Source organism: Hemiscyllium ocellatum, chromosome 2 (genome assembly GCF_020745735.1).
Source record: "Hemiscyllium ocellatum isolate sHemOce1 chromosome 2, sHemOce1.pat.X.cur, whole genome shotgun sequence".
NCBI classification, from domain to species: Eukaryota; Metazoa; Chordata; class Chondrichthyes; order Orectolobiformes; family Hemiscylliidae; genus Hemiscyllium; species Hemiscyllium ocellatum.
The window spans coordinates 37,071,569-37,086,393 of record NC_083402.1 but is presented as its reverse complement, the minus strand read 5'-3'; the positions used below and the strand labels follow the sequence as shown (position 1 = coordinate 37,086,393).

General features: G+C 43.5%; 1 protein-coding gene across 1 annotated transcript; it reads right to left on the bottom strand.

The window, feature by feature from the left end:
- Positions 1–13,145: 13,145 nt before the first annotated feature.
- Positions 13,146–14,066, bottom strand: LOC132821406 (cholesterol 25-hydroxylase-like protein 2). Its single transcript, XM_060833985.1, has one exon. The coding sequence runs from the start codon at positions 14,064–14,066 to the stop codon at positions 13,158–13,160; it is 909 nt and encodes a 302-aa protein (XP_060689968.1). The 3' UTR covers positions 13,146–13,157.
- Positions 14,067–14,825: the final 759 nt, after the last annotated feature.

Genomic DNA, 14,825 nt, shown 5'->3' with positions numbered 1-14,825 from the left:
CTCTACAAACAGGATGGTCTATACCTGAACCAAAGAGGTACCGATATCCTGGGGAGATATTTGCTAATGGTCTTCAGGTAGGTTTAAACTAATTCACCGGGGATGGGAACCTAAATTGTAGTTTGAGTATACAGGAGGTTGAGAGTACTGAAGTCAGAACTCAGATTTCAAGATCTTAAGAAGGCACCGGCAAGCAAGAAGTTTGTTTGAAGTGTGTCTACTTCAAACCCAGGAGCATCTGGAATAAGGTGGGTAAACTTGCAACATGGGTTGCGCCTGGGATTTCGATGTTGTGGCCATTTCAGAGACATGAGTCGAGCAGGGACAGGAATGGTTATTGCAGGTTCCGAAAATTTAGATGTTTCAGTAAGAACAAAGAAAATGGTAAAAGACAGGGTGGTGTGGCACTGTTAGTCAAGGACAGTATTACAGTGACAGAAAGGAGTTTTGGGGATTCATCTACCGAGGAAGTATGGGCTGAGATTAAATACAAGAAAATAGAGGTTACCCATTTGGGAGTTTTCTATAGGCCTCCAAATAGTCTCAGAGATGTAGAGGAAAGGATAGCAAAGATGACCCTTGATAGGAGCGAGAGTGACAGAGAAGTTGTTATGGAGGTCTTTAACTTTCCAAATATTGACTGGGAATACTATAGTTCAAGTACTTTAGATGGGTCAGTTTTAGTTCAATATGTGTAGGAGAGTTTCCTGACACAGTATGTAGACAAATGAACAAGGAATGAGGCCACATTAGATTTGATATTGGGTAATGAACCCAGCCAGGTGTTAGATTTGGAGATAGGTGAGCACTTTGATGATAGTGACCACAATTTGGTTACGTTTAATTTAGTGATGAAAAGGGATAAGTATATACCGCAGGACAAAACTTATAGTGGAGGGAAGGCACTTACAAAGCGATTTCACAAGATTTAGGATGCATAGGATGGGGAAGGAAACTGCAAGGGATGGGCACAGATGAAATGTGGAGCATATTCAGGGGCCAGCTCCTGCGTGGTCTTGACAGACCTACCTGTCAGGCAGGGAAGGAAGTTGTCGAGCATGGGAGCTGTGGTTTACTAAGGAAATTGAATCTCTTGTCAAGAGGAAGAAGAAGGCTTATGTTAGGATGAGAGGTGAAGGCTCATTCAGGGCACTTGAGAGTTACAAGCTAGCCAGAAAAGTCCTAAAGATAGAACTAAAAAGAGCCAGGAGGGGACATGAGTCGTTGTTGGCAGATAAGATCAAGGAAAACCCTAAGGCTTTCTATAGGTATATCAGGAATAAAAGAAAGACTAGAGTAAGATTAGGGTAGTAATGGGAAGTTGTGCGTGCAGTCAGAGGAGATAGGGGAAGTGCTAAATGAGTACTTTTCATCAGTATTCACACAGGAAAAAGACAATGTTGTCGAGGAGAATGCTGAGATACAGGTTACTAGACTAGATGGGATTGAGGTGCACAAGGAGGAGCTGTTAGCAATTCTGGAAAGTGTAATAATAGAAAGATCCCCTGGGCCAGATGGGATTTATCCTAGGATTCTCTTGGAAGCCAGGGAGGAGATTGTTAAGTATTTGACTTTGATCTTTATGTCATCATTGTCTGCTGGAGTAGTGCCAGAAGACTGGAGGATAGCAAATGTTGTTCCCTTGTTTAAGAAGAGGAATAAAGGCAACCCTGACAGCCTTACTCCAGTTGTGTATAAAATGTTGGAAAGGGTATAAGAGATAGGATTTATAATCATCTGGAAAGGAGTAGGTTGTGCTTCACAAATCTTAGGAGTTCTTTGAGAAGATAACCAAACAGGTGGATGAGGCTAAAGCAGTTGATGTGGTGCATATGGATTTCAGTAAGATGTTTGATAAGGTTCCCCATGGTAGGCTGTTGCACAAAATACAGAGGTATGGGATTGGGGGTGATTTAGTGGTTTGGATCAGAAACTGGCTAGCTGAAAGAAGACAGAAGATGGTGGTTGATGGGAAATGTTCATTCTGGAGTTCAGTTATTGTGGGGTACCGTAAAGATCTGTTTTGAGTGCACTGTTGTTTGTCATTTTATAAATGACCTAACTAAGGGCATGATGAAGGGCTTTTGCCTGAAACGTCGAATTTCCTGTTCCTTGGATGCTGCCTGACCTGCTGCGCTTTAACCAGCAAGCATTTTCAGTTCTAAATAAGGGCATAGAAGGATGGGTTAGTAAATTTGTGGATGATACTAAGATTTTTTAGAGTTGTGGATAACGCTGAAGGATGTTGTAGATTACAGAGAGAGACATAGATAAGATGCAGAGCTGAGCTGAGAAGTGGCAAATAGTGTTTAATGCAGAAAAGTGTAAGGTGATTCACTTTGGAAGGAGTAACAGGAATGCAGAGTACTGGACTAATGGTAAGATTCTTGGTAGTGTAGATGAGCAGCTGCAAATGTGTTGCTGGTCAAAGCACAGCAGGTTAGGCAGCATCTCAGGAATAGAGAATTCGACGTTTCGAGCATAAGCCCTTCATCAGGAATAAGAGAGAGAGAGCCAAGCTTGGCTCTCTCTCTCTTATTCCTGATGAAGGGCTTATGCTCGAAACGTCGAATTCTCTATTCCTGAGATGCTGCCTAACCTGCTGTGCTTTGACCAGCAACACATTTGCAGCTGTGATCTCCAGCATCTGCAGACCTCATTTTTTACTCTTAGTGTAGATGAGCAGACAGCTCTCGGTGTCTAGGTACATAGACCGTTGAAAGTTGCCAGCCAGGTTGATAAGGTTGTTCAGAAGGCAAATGGTGTGATGGCTTTTATTGGTAGAGGGATTGAGTTTCAGAACCATGAGATCATGCTGTAGCTGTACAAAACTCTGTTGCAGTCACATTTGGAGTATTGCGTACAGTTCTGGTCATCACATTATAGGAAGGATGTGGAAGCTTTGGAAAGAGTGCAGAAGAGATTTACTAGGATGTTGCTTGGTATGGAGGGAAGGTCTTACAAGGAAAGACTGAGGCACTCGAGGCTGTATTCGTTAGAGAGAAGAAGATTGAGAGGTGACTTAAATGAGACATATAGGATAATCAGAGGGTTAGATGGGGTGGGCAGGGAGACCATTTTTTCCTCAAATGGCAATGGCTAGCACGAAGGGACATAGTTTTAAATTGAGGGGTAATAGATATATGACAGATGTCAGAGGTAATTTCTTTACTCAGAGAGTAGTAGGGGCAGGGAATACACTAGGAGAAAGTGAGAACTGCAGATGCTGGAGATCGGAGTTGAAAATGTGTTGCTGGGAAAGCGCAGCAGGTCAGGCAGCATCTAAGGAGCAGGAGAATTTCCTGAAGGAGGGCTCATGCTCGAAACGTCGACTCTCCTGCTCCTTGGATGCTGTCTGACCTGCTGCACTTTCCCATCACCACATTCTCAGTGGGGAATACACTGCCTGCAACAGTAGTAGACTCACCAACTTTAATGGCATTTAAATGATCATTGGATAGGCATATGGATGATAATGGAATTGTATAGGATAGCTAGGTTTCAGATTGGTTTCACAGGTTGGCACAACATCAAGGGCTGATGGGCCTGGACTGCGCTGTAATTTCTATGATCTATGTTATATCTAAAGGAATTCCACGTTCGAGAGCAAAACGAAGGATTCTCATTTTTTTCACTGTATCATTTTCTGAATCCTGTTATTTGCAACCTTACTAATACCTGCTTTACTCACATTCTTTTCCTGAGTGATTCCCATGCCTCCGTGTTGAAATGAATGATTCCTGCTTTCATTGTGGCTCCTTTGAAGGAGCTCTCCTTTTCCACTGTGGCATGAATACAGTCTCCAAAACTTTACATAGCTGTTAGAGCAAGTCTGCTTAGACTTGTAGTTTGTCCAACATTATCACTTTAATAAAACAAAGAACTGCAGATGCTGTAAACCTGAAATACAAACAGAATTGCTGGAGGAACTCAGCAGAAACTCGGCATCTATGGAGAGAAAAGGGAGTTAATGTTTTGAATCCATCGACCCTTCTTCAGAACATTATCGCTTTCATTACTGCCTTTGCAAAACTCCCATATTTGTGTCTTCAGGTTAATATTTCTTTTGTGGCTCTTTACTCCCTTTACTGTAATTGTGCCTCATGGTGCTTGTTCATTATCATGGTAATGCTCAATCTAATTTTTAAATTATTTTAAAAATGTTTTTGTTTTACCAGTCTGGATTATTTTTAATTACCTGTAGAGTTTCCCCAGGGACTGTAACCTTTACTCAACGAGATCCCAATGTCTGTTCACTCACCACTGGAACGTTGATGGAGAACTGCTCTGACATCACTTCACAATATAGTTTGTTTCTGCTTTGGCATTACTATTCCTGCTTCATAGAATCCATAGGATCATCGAATCCTTACAGTGTAGAAACAGGCTGTTCAGCCCCATGAGTCCACACCAACCCTCTGAAGAACATCCCACCCAGACCCATACCCTTACCCTATCACAGTAACATTTCCCATGGGCTAATGCGCCAAACCTACACCATCCCTGAATACTATGGTTAATTTAGCACGACCAATCCACCAAACCTGCACAACTTTGGACTGTGGGAGGAAACCGAAGCAGGGCAAAAACCCACACAGACTCGGGAAGAATGCACAAACGCCACACAGACAGTTGCCCGAGACTGGAATTTCCTGGGTCCCTGGCACTGTGAGGCAGCAGTGCTAACCTCGAAGCCAGTGTGCCACCCAGGGAGTTGGACATTCTGCTGCTGTAGAATTCTCTTACCAGATCTGAAATGCTTAAATCTATTACTGGAGTATTCTTCCTTGTTGAAGATTGTCATGTTTCCTTCTTAGGGTTCTCAAATCTTCAGCTCTTATCTGCTGCTGATTTGCCATGGGAGCAAGTCAGTTCCAGCCGATCTCACACTGCTCTTCACTATTTGTCAAATGTGCAGTCAAATCAGAACCACATTGCTGCCAACCTCGGTGCGTGGGCAGGCCTGCTCTCTACACTGTATTCTCATGGTGAAGGCTGCTGCCACCATTCACTTTAAGTGGAGGAAACTACAGGACCTGCTTGGTCTAGTGTGGTAGAGGCAAACCACATCCTGATCTATCTTGAAGAGTATCATATGGTTAACAAGATTTAGTCTATTACATGTTAGCAATTGATTACTAGTTACCTTTATATGATAGGCATTACCGAATCACTTTTGAGGAAAACTCAGTGTTAGATCTTATTCTTTCAAGATCCTATGTTGTTCTGTTCACAAATCCACATCACATCATGATTGTGCATGATGCTTATATTGCTCCTGAGTATTAATCCTTTCAGATCCATGTGCACTTGGTTTTGTGGTTGGGTTGGGTTGATGGGGGGAGTGTCAGGTGAGGTTGGGAAGGTAGCTGAAAATGTGTTGCTGGAAAAGCGCAGCAGGTCAGGCAGCAACCAATGAGCAGGAGCATGAGCCCTTCTTCAGGAATTTCCAGCAACACATTTTCAGCTCTGATCTCCAGCATCTACAGTCCTCACTTTCTCCTCAAGGTTGGGAAGGTAGTCAAATAGGTAAGGGATAGTTGGATCAGGATTAGTTAGCTGGTCAGGCAGTAGTCCATGGGTTTAGTCAGGTGGTTGGGGAGATATTTGAGTGGTGGTGCAGGTTGGGGCCTGGGGTTGGGAGAGAGTAGTTGGGTGGTTGGGAGTCAATCTGGATAGGGTGGGTAGTTGGGTCTGGTGAGACCACATTTAGGAGTCAGGAAGGGAAGTTGGGTGGACTGAGGAGGAGAATCAGGCTTTGTGTGAATGACAGTAGGGCCAACTGTAAAATTACTCATACATCTGTCATACATTTCCGGGGTAACTATCTTGGGAAAAGACCAATCAGTGAATTCTGGCAGGTATCCAGCACAAAATAAATGAGAAACCTATCACTGAGGGGCCTGGAGCCCACAGGTACAATCATTATTGCATTACTGTGTTGTTGAGCAAAGTTGCAATAGGCTCAGTCTTTAATTTCATCTTCACTGTGATTTCATTGTGATTTTACTCCCTGATTTGCATCCAATGGAAAAGCACCAGATAAGTCCGTGAAGAATCATAGAAGTTCACAGCAGAGAAGGAAACCATTCAACCCATTCTATCGGTTCCAGCTCTTGGCAGAGTAATCCAAATCTAATGCTATCGCCTCACCACCTCCCTATTGGCCAGTGATTTCCCCTAGGACAAAGCTCAAATTTTATTCCAAAGTCCCACTGAACTTGGATATAACCATAGTGGGGAATGACGGGGCATTGGATATTGAGGTCTACTAGAATGTGTTATGGGCCAGACCAAATCCCCTCAAAATATGTTAAGTAGATAGCCTAGACCACAACTTTTTCTTTTTGTTAAAGGTAAGTGTAAGGCATTGTGTTCAGGAGTTGATAAAGCCTGGACCTGGAAAAAGCATAGCAGATCAGGCAGCATCTGAAGAACAGGAGAGTCAACATTTTGAGCATAACCCTTCTTTAGGGATCCTGAAGAAGGGTTATGCCTGAAATATCGACTCTCCTGTTCCCCAGATGCTACCTGATTTGCTGTGTTTGTTTCAGTGCCATGCTTTATCAACTCTGACTCTTCAGCATCTGCAGTCCTCACTTTCTCCATTGTGTTCAGGATGTAATTCAATTAGTCAAATACCGGACTTAAAGGAAATCACATTTTATTGTTACACTATAGTTAAATACAAATAAAAGAAAGAAGAATTGGAATAAATTAACTCTATTCAAAAACTTAACAGAATAATAGATATTTAACTACTAAACTGCAACTGTTCCAATACAGTAACATTCCATGAACACACTTGTGACAAAGACAAACTCAGTAAGATAGATTATCTCACATGCAAATCTTTAGTCCAAGAGGAAAGAACATCAAGAGAAAACTCTGAGTGTGTAAGAGTATGTGTGAGAGAGAGTAAGAAAGAGAGGGTTTGTGCTTTACTGCACCGTAAATGTGTAGCAGCTTCTAAAGCCCAACAACTCCTGAAAGTTAAATTAGAATCCTGGTTCTGTGGGAGCTTGACCTACTCCTTCATGCTGCTTCTATTGTTCCAACTTAATAAAAGCTCAAGGCCTCACAAGCCGCTTGCTTTATTGCCTTGGAACATACCACTCTGTGCTTCTTTGTCAGCCTCGCTTCATTAAAAAAAACTCAGGACAAAATATACCTCTTAAAAGCATAGTATTGTCAGCTTCCCCCTTAAAAAATGGACCATCAATATAAAAAAAGCTTCATTTTAAAAAACCTTTACTCTTACTCTATTAGCACCCTACAATGCATATGCATTAAATCGACTCTAAGCTTGCAAACTTTCAACACTACAGTTCATTTCAATCCTTCCTTCATTCCTGAACATCTTCATCTTCCTTCATCATAGCTGTGACAATGCAGTGGCAAATATGTTTTCTTGTACTGCCACCGTTATAATTTGACCCTTGATCCGATTGTATTTCTGCGGACAGTCCATATCCAGTAAACAAATTGAGTAATGCTTCTACAATCCTTTTAGCTATGATATTGCATAATGGAATGACCTCTAGAAATCTCGTAGACACATCCATTATGGTCAACAAATACTGCTTCCCACTTTTTGATTTAGGTAGGGGTCCTATGCAATCAATTAAGACTCTTGTAAAACGTTCCTCATATCTGGGAATTGGTATTAAGAGTGCTGGTTTTCTCTGTGCAGTTCAAGCCAAAAAAAAAGATTTTGAATTAAATTCAATTCAATTTATTGTCACGTGTACCGAGGCACAATGAAAAGCTTTGTCTTGCGATCAATACAGGCAGAGCACATAATTAAGTAGCATAGATAAGTAAATAATAGGTAAATAGCAGCAAAAACAAAAACTCAGGTACAAGCGAATGTTAAGAGTTTGTGAGTCCATTCAGTATTCTAACAACAGTAGAGTTGAAACTGTTACAAAACCGGAGCGTGTGTTCAGACTTCTGTACTTTCTCCCCAATGGTAGAGGTTGTCAAAAAACATTGACAGAGTGGGATGTATCTTTGAGAATTCTGGCAGCCTTTCCTTGACAACGGGCCTGGTAGATGGATTCTATAGATGGGATGTTGGCCTTTGTGATTGTCCGGGCCAAGTTCACCACTCTCTGTAACTATCTCCAATCTTGCCATGCCAGGTAGTGATACATCCAGACAGAATGCTCTCGATGGTGCACCTATAAAAGTTGGCAAGGGTATTTGCTGTCATGCCAAATTTCCTCATCTGCCTGAGGAAGAAGAGACGTTGTTGGGCCTTTGTAACCAGTGTGTCCATATGAAGAGTCCAAGAAAGCTTGTTGTGGATGACCAGTCCCAAGAGCTTAACATGTTCTGCCTCTGTACTGTTAATGTGTAGAGGGACATGAGTAACATCCATCAAAAGTCAATAATGAGTTCCTTGGTTTTGCCAGCATTGAGAGCTAAGTGCACCATTTTTCTTGGTCTTTCACCTCCCATCTGTAGTCTGTTTCATCGCCATCTGAGATTCGACCAACTATGGTGGTGTCACCGGCGAACTTGTAAATGGCATTCATCTGGTATTTGGCGACGCAGTCATGGGTATACAGTGAGTACAGTAGGGGCTGAGTACACATCCCTGGGGGGGCTCCAGTATTGAGTATTTATGAGGATGAAATATTGTCCCCAATCTTCACTGATTGTGGCCTATGGGTCAGGAAACTGAGGATCCAGTTGCAGAGAGTGGGGCTTAGTCTGAGATGACTAAGTTTAGTAATCAGCCTCGAGAGGATAATAGTGTTGAAAGCTGAACTGTAGTCAATGAATAGGATTCTTACGTAGCTGTTCTTGGTATCAAGTTGTTCTAAGGAGGAGTGAAGGGTAAGTGATATGGCATCTGACATGGATCTGTTGGTCCGATAGGCAAATTGGAGTGGTCAAAAATAGTGGGGAGGCTGGAATTGATTAATGCCATGACCAGCCTTTCAAAACACTTCATGACCACTGAAGTAAGTGCCACAGGGCGGTAGTCACTGAGACATGCTGCATGAGCCTTCTTAGGTACAAGGGTGATGTTGGCCCTCTTGAAACAGGCAGGGACAGTGGCCTGCTGCAGAGAGAGGTTGAAGATGTTCGAGAAAATCTCTGCCAGTTGATCTGCGCATGCTCTGAGTGCACGGCCTGGTACTCTGTCTGGTCCCATCCCTTTCCTTGGATTCACAGAATTTTGGCTTGAATTTTCCTTACCCCAAATGACCTCCTACTGATAATTCATGCAGTACCCACAACACCTCCTTTCTAAAATCCAGTCATACAACTTGGTGAACTTCTGCATTTTCATCCACATGAATATGTGCTGGTCCCCATTTCCTCATCAAGACTTATTTTTTAATATAGTAACATTCTGGGATACACTGAGATTTTTCTTCTGAGTATGTTTTTTGATACAACTGCTTTAGTTTTTCATCTTTCTGTTATAACTCAGCTAATTTCTCCAAGCTAAAAGTATCCATTTGGTCCTCCACCTGTTCTTGTTTGTTCTTGATTGTTTGATCAAATATAGTTTCTTATAATTGAACTTCAACTTCCTTAACTTTACTCCTTGATTTCTCCTCCTGGTTCAGCCTGTGGCTTTGTGACCTGGTTACCATGCAGTCAAGAAAGAAAGAAATCCCAGGACACACCTGTATCTTAGTTGTCTGATTTTCCATTGGCGTTTTAACCAGAGTAGACATCACTCCCAACTGTGATCCAGCTATATCATTACCAAGGACAACCTGTATTTCTGGAACCAAGAACTTCTCAATTACTTCAAACACCACTTCACCACTTTTCATTGGACTCCCCAATCTCAATTTATAAAATGGAACACTACTCTGCTCACCGTGAATTCCACAGATCACCACCTTTTCTGGCAATACTCTTTCCGAATTATAAATCTCCTCATCTTTCACCATCAATGATTGATTTGCTGCCATACTTCTTAAAATTTTAATTTCTTTACCTGGTCCTCCTGACTGACATGAGTAAATCTTACCCATGCAAGTGCATTCTTTCAAGTTCTGGTACTTCCTTCTCAACCAATCACTGTTCATTGTTTTGCAACTTAAAAACAAAACGCAAGCTGTTTACTTTATTGGTTTGGAATGGATCATTTACACTTCTGTTTCAATCTCTTTTCATAAAAAGCCAAAATACATCTCTTAAAGCCATAGTTTTATTTTCACAAATGAACCTCACTTGCTATCACTTCATTGGGCTAGTCTGCCTGGGAAAAGGCAGCAGTAGTCACCAGTCCATGGTGGTGATGGCTATCAAGAGCATTTGGAGGACAGGACCACAAAGTATTCATTTTTTCCTCTGGCCTAGTTCCAAACTTTTGACTGAGCGAGTCAAGACCTTCAATGAACAGTTCCAAACTGATGTTTGGAATACATTTTTCTCATTTACATTCTTCGCCACTTTTTCTGGTTCTGCAGCAATGTCCCTATGTCAGCATCATCATATTCTCCCCTTCATTCTGGCAGCCTCACCTTGGCATTGGGAATGCTGCCAAGGATCCCATTTTTCAGCATATGGCCCATAACTTTGTTTGTCTTAGTGTTGCATGTGTACCTCTTAATTCTCCTTCAATGCTCTGAGGGTTTCTGCTTTTACCAACCTTACAGGTCATGACTTCCAGATTCCCACCACAGTCTGGATGAAAAAGCTTTCCCTTAACATCCCCTCTGCACCTCCTGCCCTTAATTTAAACCTATGCTGCATACTGATCCCTCCAACAAAAGAAAAGTTTCCTTCCCAGCTTGGTCTATACCCCTCCTAATCTTATACATGTCCTCCCTCAGTCTCCTCTGCTCTAACGAAAACAAATCCAGTCTGTCCAATCTCTTTTCACAACTAAAATTCCTCAGCTCAGGCAACATCCTGGTAAATCTCTTCTGCACCTTCTCCAATACAATCACATCCCTCCTATAATGTGGATTCCAGAACTGCACACAATACTCTAGCTGTCACCTAACCAACATGTTATATAGTTTCTGTATCCATGATCTTTATCTCTATGCCTTGGTCAATAAAGGGAAGTCTCCCATATGCCTTCTTAACCATTTTACCGATCTATTCTGACACCTCAAGGGACCAGTGGATATGCGCATAAATGTAGCTCAGATCCACTGTGCTGTCCAGGGTCCTATTGTTCATCGTCTATTCCCTTCCCCTATTTGTCCTAAACTCATTCTATAAATATCTCCTTTCGTGCTAGCCCCACCCCCCCCCACCCCTGCACCCCCATCTGAGGAAATAGCCTATTTATTTGCCCTATCAATACCTTCCCATAATTAATAAAAACATTCTTTAATCATCTCGGCCTATTCTGCCTCCGTGAAACAAGTCCCAGTATCTCAAAACTCTTTTGGATTAGATTTCCTACAGTCCACACCGACCCTCCGAAGAGCCACCCAAACCCATTCCCCTACATTTACCCCTGACTAATCCACCTAACACTACGGGCAATTTAGTATGGTCAATTCACCTAACCTGCACATCTTTGGACTGTGGGAGGTTAGGTGAATTGGGAGTACCCAGAGGAAACCAACGCTGACACTGGGAGAATGTGCAAATTCTACACAGACAGCCGCCCGAGGAGGGAATTGAACCCAGGTCTCTGGCGCTATGAGGCAGCGCTAACCACTGAACCACCGTGCCATTTCTGCTAAAATTGGATGAATCCACTGCAACCAGATTCAAACTAGTGTTACTGTACCATATCCCTCTTGTACTATATGCTCGTATTTACATAAACTCTGTCACCTCGATTCAACCTCTCGACTGCTGGTTTAATAGTTATAATGTTTAAAGTAAGACTGTTATAAGTTCTCTAAGATTAACTAATGAACCATTTTTAATAAAAGATCTGCTTTTTTTGCATCGGAAGGGGCAGGACGAAACGAAAAGTTAAAAAAAAGTGTGCTGGAGAAACTCGGAACTATGTGTGGAGAGAAAACAACAGACAACGTGTCGAGCCAGGCTCCATCTCGGATACGTTTCATTATGCACAGCGCAGGGCAGGGTGACTTTAAGGTGGAATATGTATAAATAAGGCACCCACAACGGCCTGCAAATATTATAAGTTGCGTGAAGAGTAATCCGGTCACATCTGGATAAAAAGACTAACAAGAAAGGGAGACCGCGGCAGTCAGAGAGTGGTGCGGCGGCCACTTTGTCGATGGATCAGAGGTCATTGACCAGGCAGACTGTGTCTCTGCCTACAGCCCAGCCTTGTAAAAATGGTTTAAATAAGGTTCTTTTAACCGCGCCGCGAGTTGTTGGTTTTCTGCCGACCCATCAGATGTGTCAAAGTTTTTAACGCAAACCTTAATAAAATAACAATTCAGATATATATATGTAAATAAAACAAAGGACTGGGGTTGCTGGAGGTTTGAAACAAACAATAACAGAATGTTTGACAAAGTCAGCATCTGCAGAAAGAGAAAAACAGAGTCAACATTTCGAGCCCGGTAACTGAAGACGAGTTCTGAATAAGGGTCTGAATAACGTTAACTCTGTTTTCTCTCCACAGTTGTTGTCAGACCTGACGAGTTTCTCCAGCAATTTCAGAAGAGAAGTTTGTTGTGTTAAAGAGTTTTGTGCCAACACTTGTCCCACCGTCTCTACATTATCTTCCTTCCCTCTGCTCAAAAACATTGACCACGGTACCGAGTGAGTACGAAGTGATCGCTTTTATTTAAACTCCAAGACATACAATATTTTCCAAAAAAAAGCCGTATTTACATTGACGCATTCCGCGCCCCCTCTAAAGATACACATTTTATTCCTTTCAGTGGAAGGGGCGCACATTTGGAAAACAGACTGAATGGGGAAGACAGAGCAGTTTCCACTTTATGTTACAAAAGATCATCAAAACATTCCTAAATCTGGCACATCGTTATGATATATTTGCTTAGTTGAAATAATAAAATGGAAGACGCCTAAATATCGTATATATTTACACTTGGCCACATTCAAAATGTTTGCTTTTCTTAAAAAAAACCTCTACAATAAATATAACCTAGAGTCTGTGAGCATTAGCAGATACCTACAGTTCACATTGCTCAAGATTGGTATAATTTCTACCATCTCAGCCGGCTTTCCCTTGGGGGTTCCCAGCCTGATGAGGTGAAGCTTCGTTGGGGCTGTCAGTTTTGGTCTTCGCTCGCTTTGCGTCTCTTTGTTTGCATCTCCAGGACAGCGGGCGAGCGTTTGCACTCACAGTGAGTACCACAGAGCCAGTCCCAGTGAGAGAAGAAAGGCGCGAAGTGGCTGTGGGGCTTCTGGTGGTGAACATCATGTTTGACCGTGCCACCCCACAGGCCGAACGGGACGAGATTGTGAAGGGCCCAGGGGAAGTCGTAGCCGCTGTGATCATCGACGGAGATCCAGATGTTGAAGACCATGAAGGCGAACCCGGTGAGGCAGTGGCACTGCAAGATAATCGGGTCGATGGTCGTCCAGAAGCCAACGCTCACCAACTCCCAGGCGGAGAGGTACTGAGTGGACCAGGAGAAGGGGGCATAGTATTCGTGGTGGATGGCGTGGAAGGTGGTGTAGAGCCAGCGGACTTTGTGGTGCATCATATGCCAGAAGTAGTACTGGAAGTCGAAGAGGATTGTACAGCCCAGGATGCCAATGAGAAACTCGGAGACCAGCGGTGCCTCCTCCTGTAGAGGGATCGGCGGCCGCCAGTACCACTGACCCACGGCGGCTGGGAAGACATAGATCAGGTGGTTGTAGCCAGTGTGCCACAGGGTCTTGAAGATGTCTTCCCAAGTGACATGCTGTTCGGGGTGGATCTTGTACCTCCTGATGAGCGGGCACCTGGGAGCCAGCAGGTCGAGGATCATGTAGAAGGTACACACGGCGAAATAGGTGGAGATTGAGATGACCACGGGGAAGAGAGGCGAGCGGAGGGCATCCTGGTGCTGGGAGCGCAGGTAGTCCCACAGGGGCTGCAGTAAGGACTTGGTCCAGATGTACTGCGTGATGTTGGCGTTCTGGATCACCTGCACGTAGGGGTCGAAGACTCGGCTGGAACCTACCGAATACATCTGGAGGGACAGTGTGTTTCACTAGTGGGCAGGAGCGAGAAAAAATAAAGAGACAGGTTGCACCGATTCTCCCCAGACCAGCCCTGAGGCAAACTTTGGAAATGGATTTCAAGAAATGTCGTTTCTCGAAACGTTCACACGCAAGCAGGGATGTCTTCCCTTTACTGCCCCCTCACCCTGAGCCCTGCCTCAGTGTCTCTTGTGTTGAAGGGCTCTGAGGGAGAATGTGCAAACACTGACCATCTGAACGTCCTCCTGGCCAGCCCGCGCCGAATGGAAGGTCCCGTTGACCCCACTCCTTTTTGAAGACGCCCAAGAGCTGCGATTGGTCCTGGAAACGCGATGGAAAACTCAAAGGTCAGATGAGGAGCGAAGAAGGCGGGAAATACACACACACACACACACACAGAGGGAACGGTTCAAATGGAAATCTGATTTAATTTTGGCAACCCAATGCTAATGTGAAATTACCAACCCCTTCCACATGGAAATATCAATTCGTCTGGGGGAAAAAAAAACCTCTGCAGAACACAATACACCCCGACAGCGAGTCTGTGGACAGCTTAATCTTTCCGCCGTGTCTAATCTTCCAACAATGCTGGATGCCTCCCCCAAAAGGTAGCGCCCTAATACCACAGAATTTGACGAGTTTCATTAAAACTCTCAAAGGAGGAACTTTCTGTTTTCACTGGCTGCGCCTCCCGCTGCCTCCGCTCACGGCGAACTCAGACCGAAGGTTGCGCGGTATTCATCGGAACA

What these genes read in the sequence shown, in the direction of transcription:
- LOC132821406 (XM_060833985.1), bottom strand. Translation starts at nt 14,066, where the DNA reads ATGTATTCGGTAGGTTCCAGCCGAGTCTTCGACCCCTACGTGCAGGTG.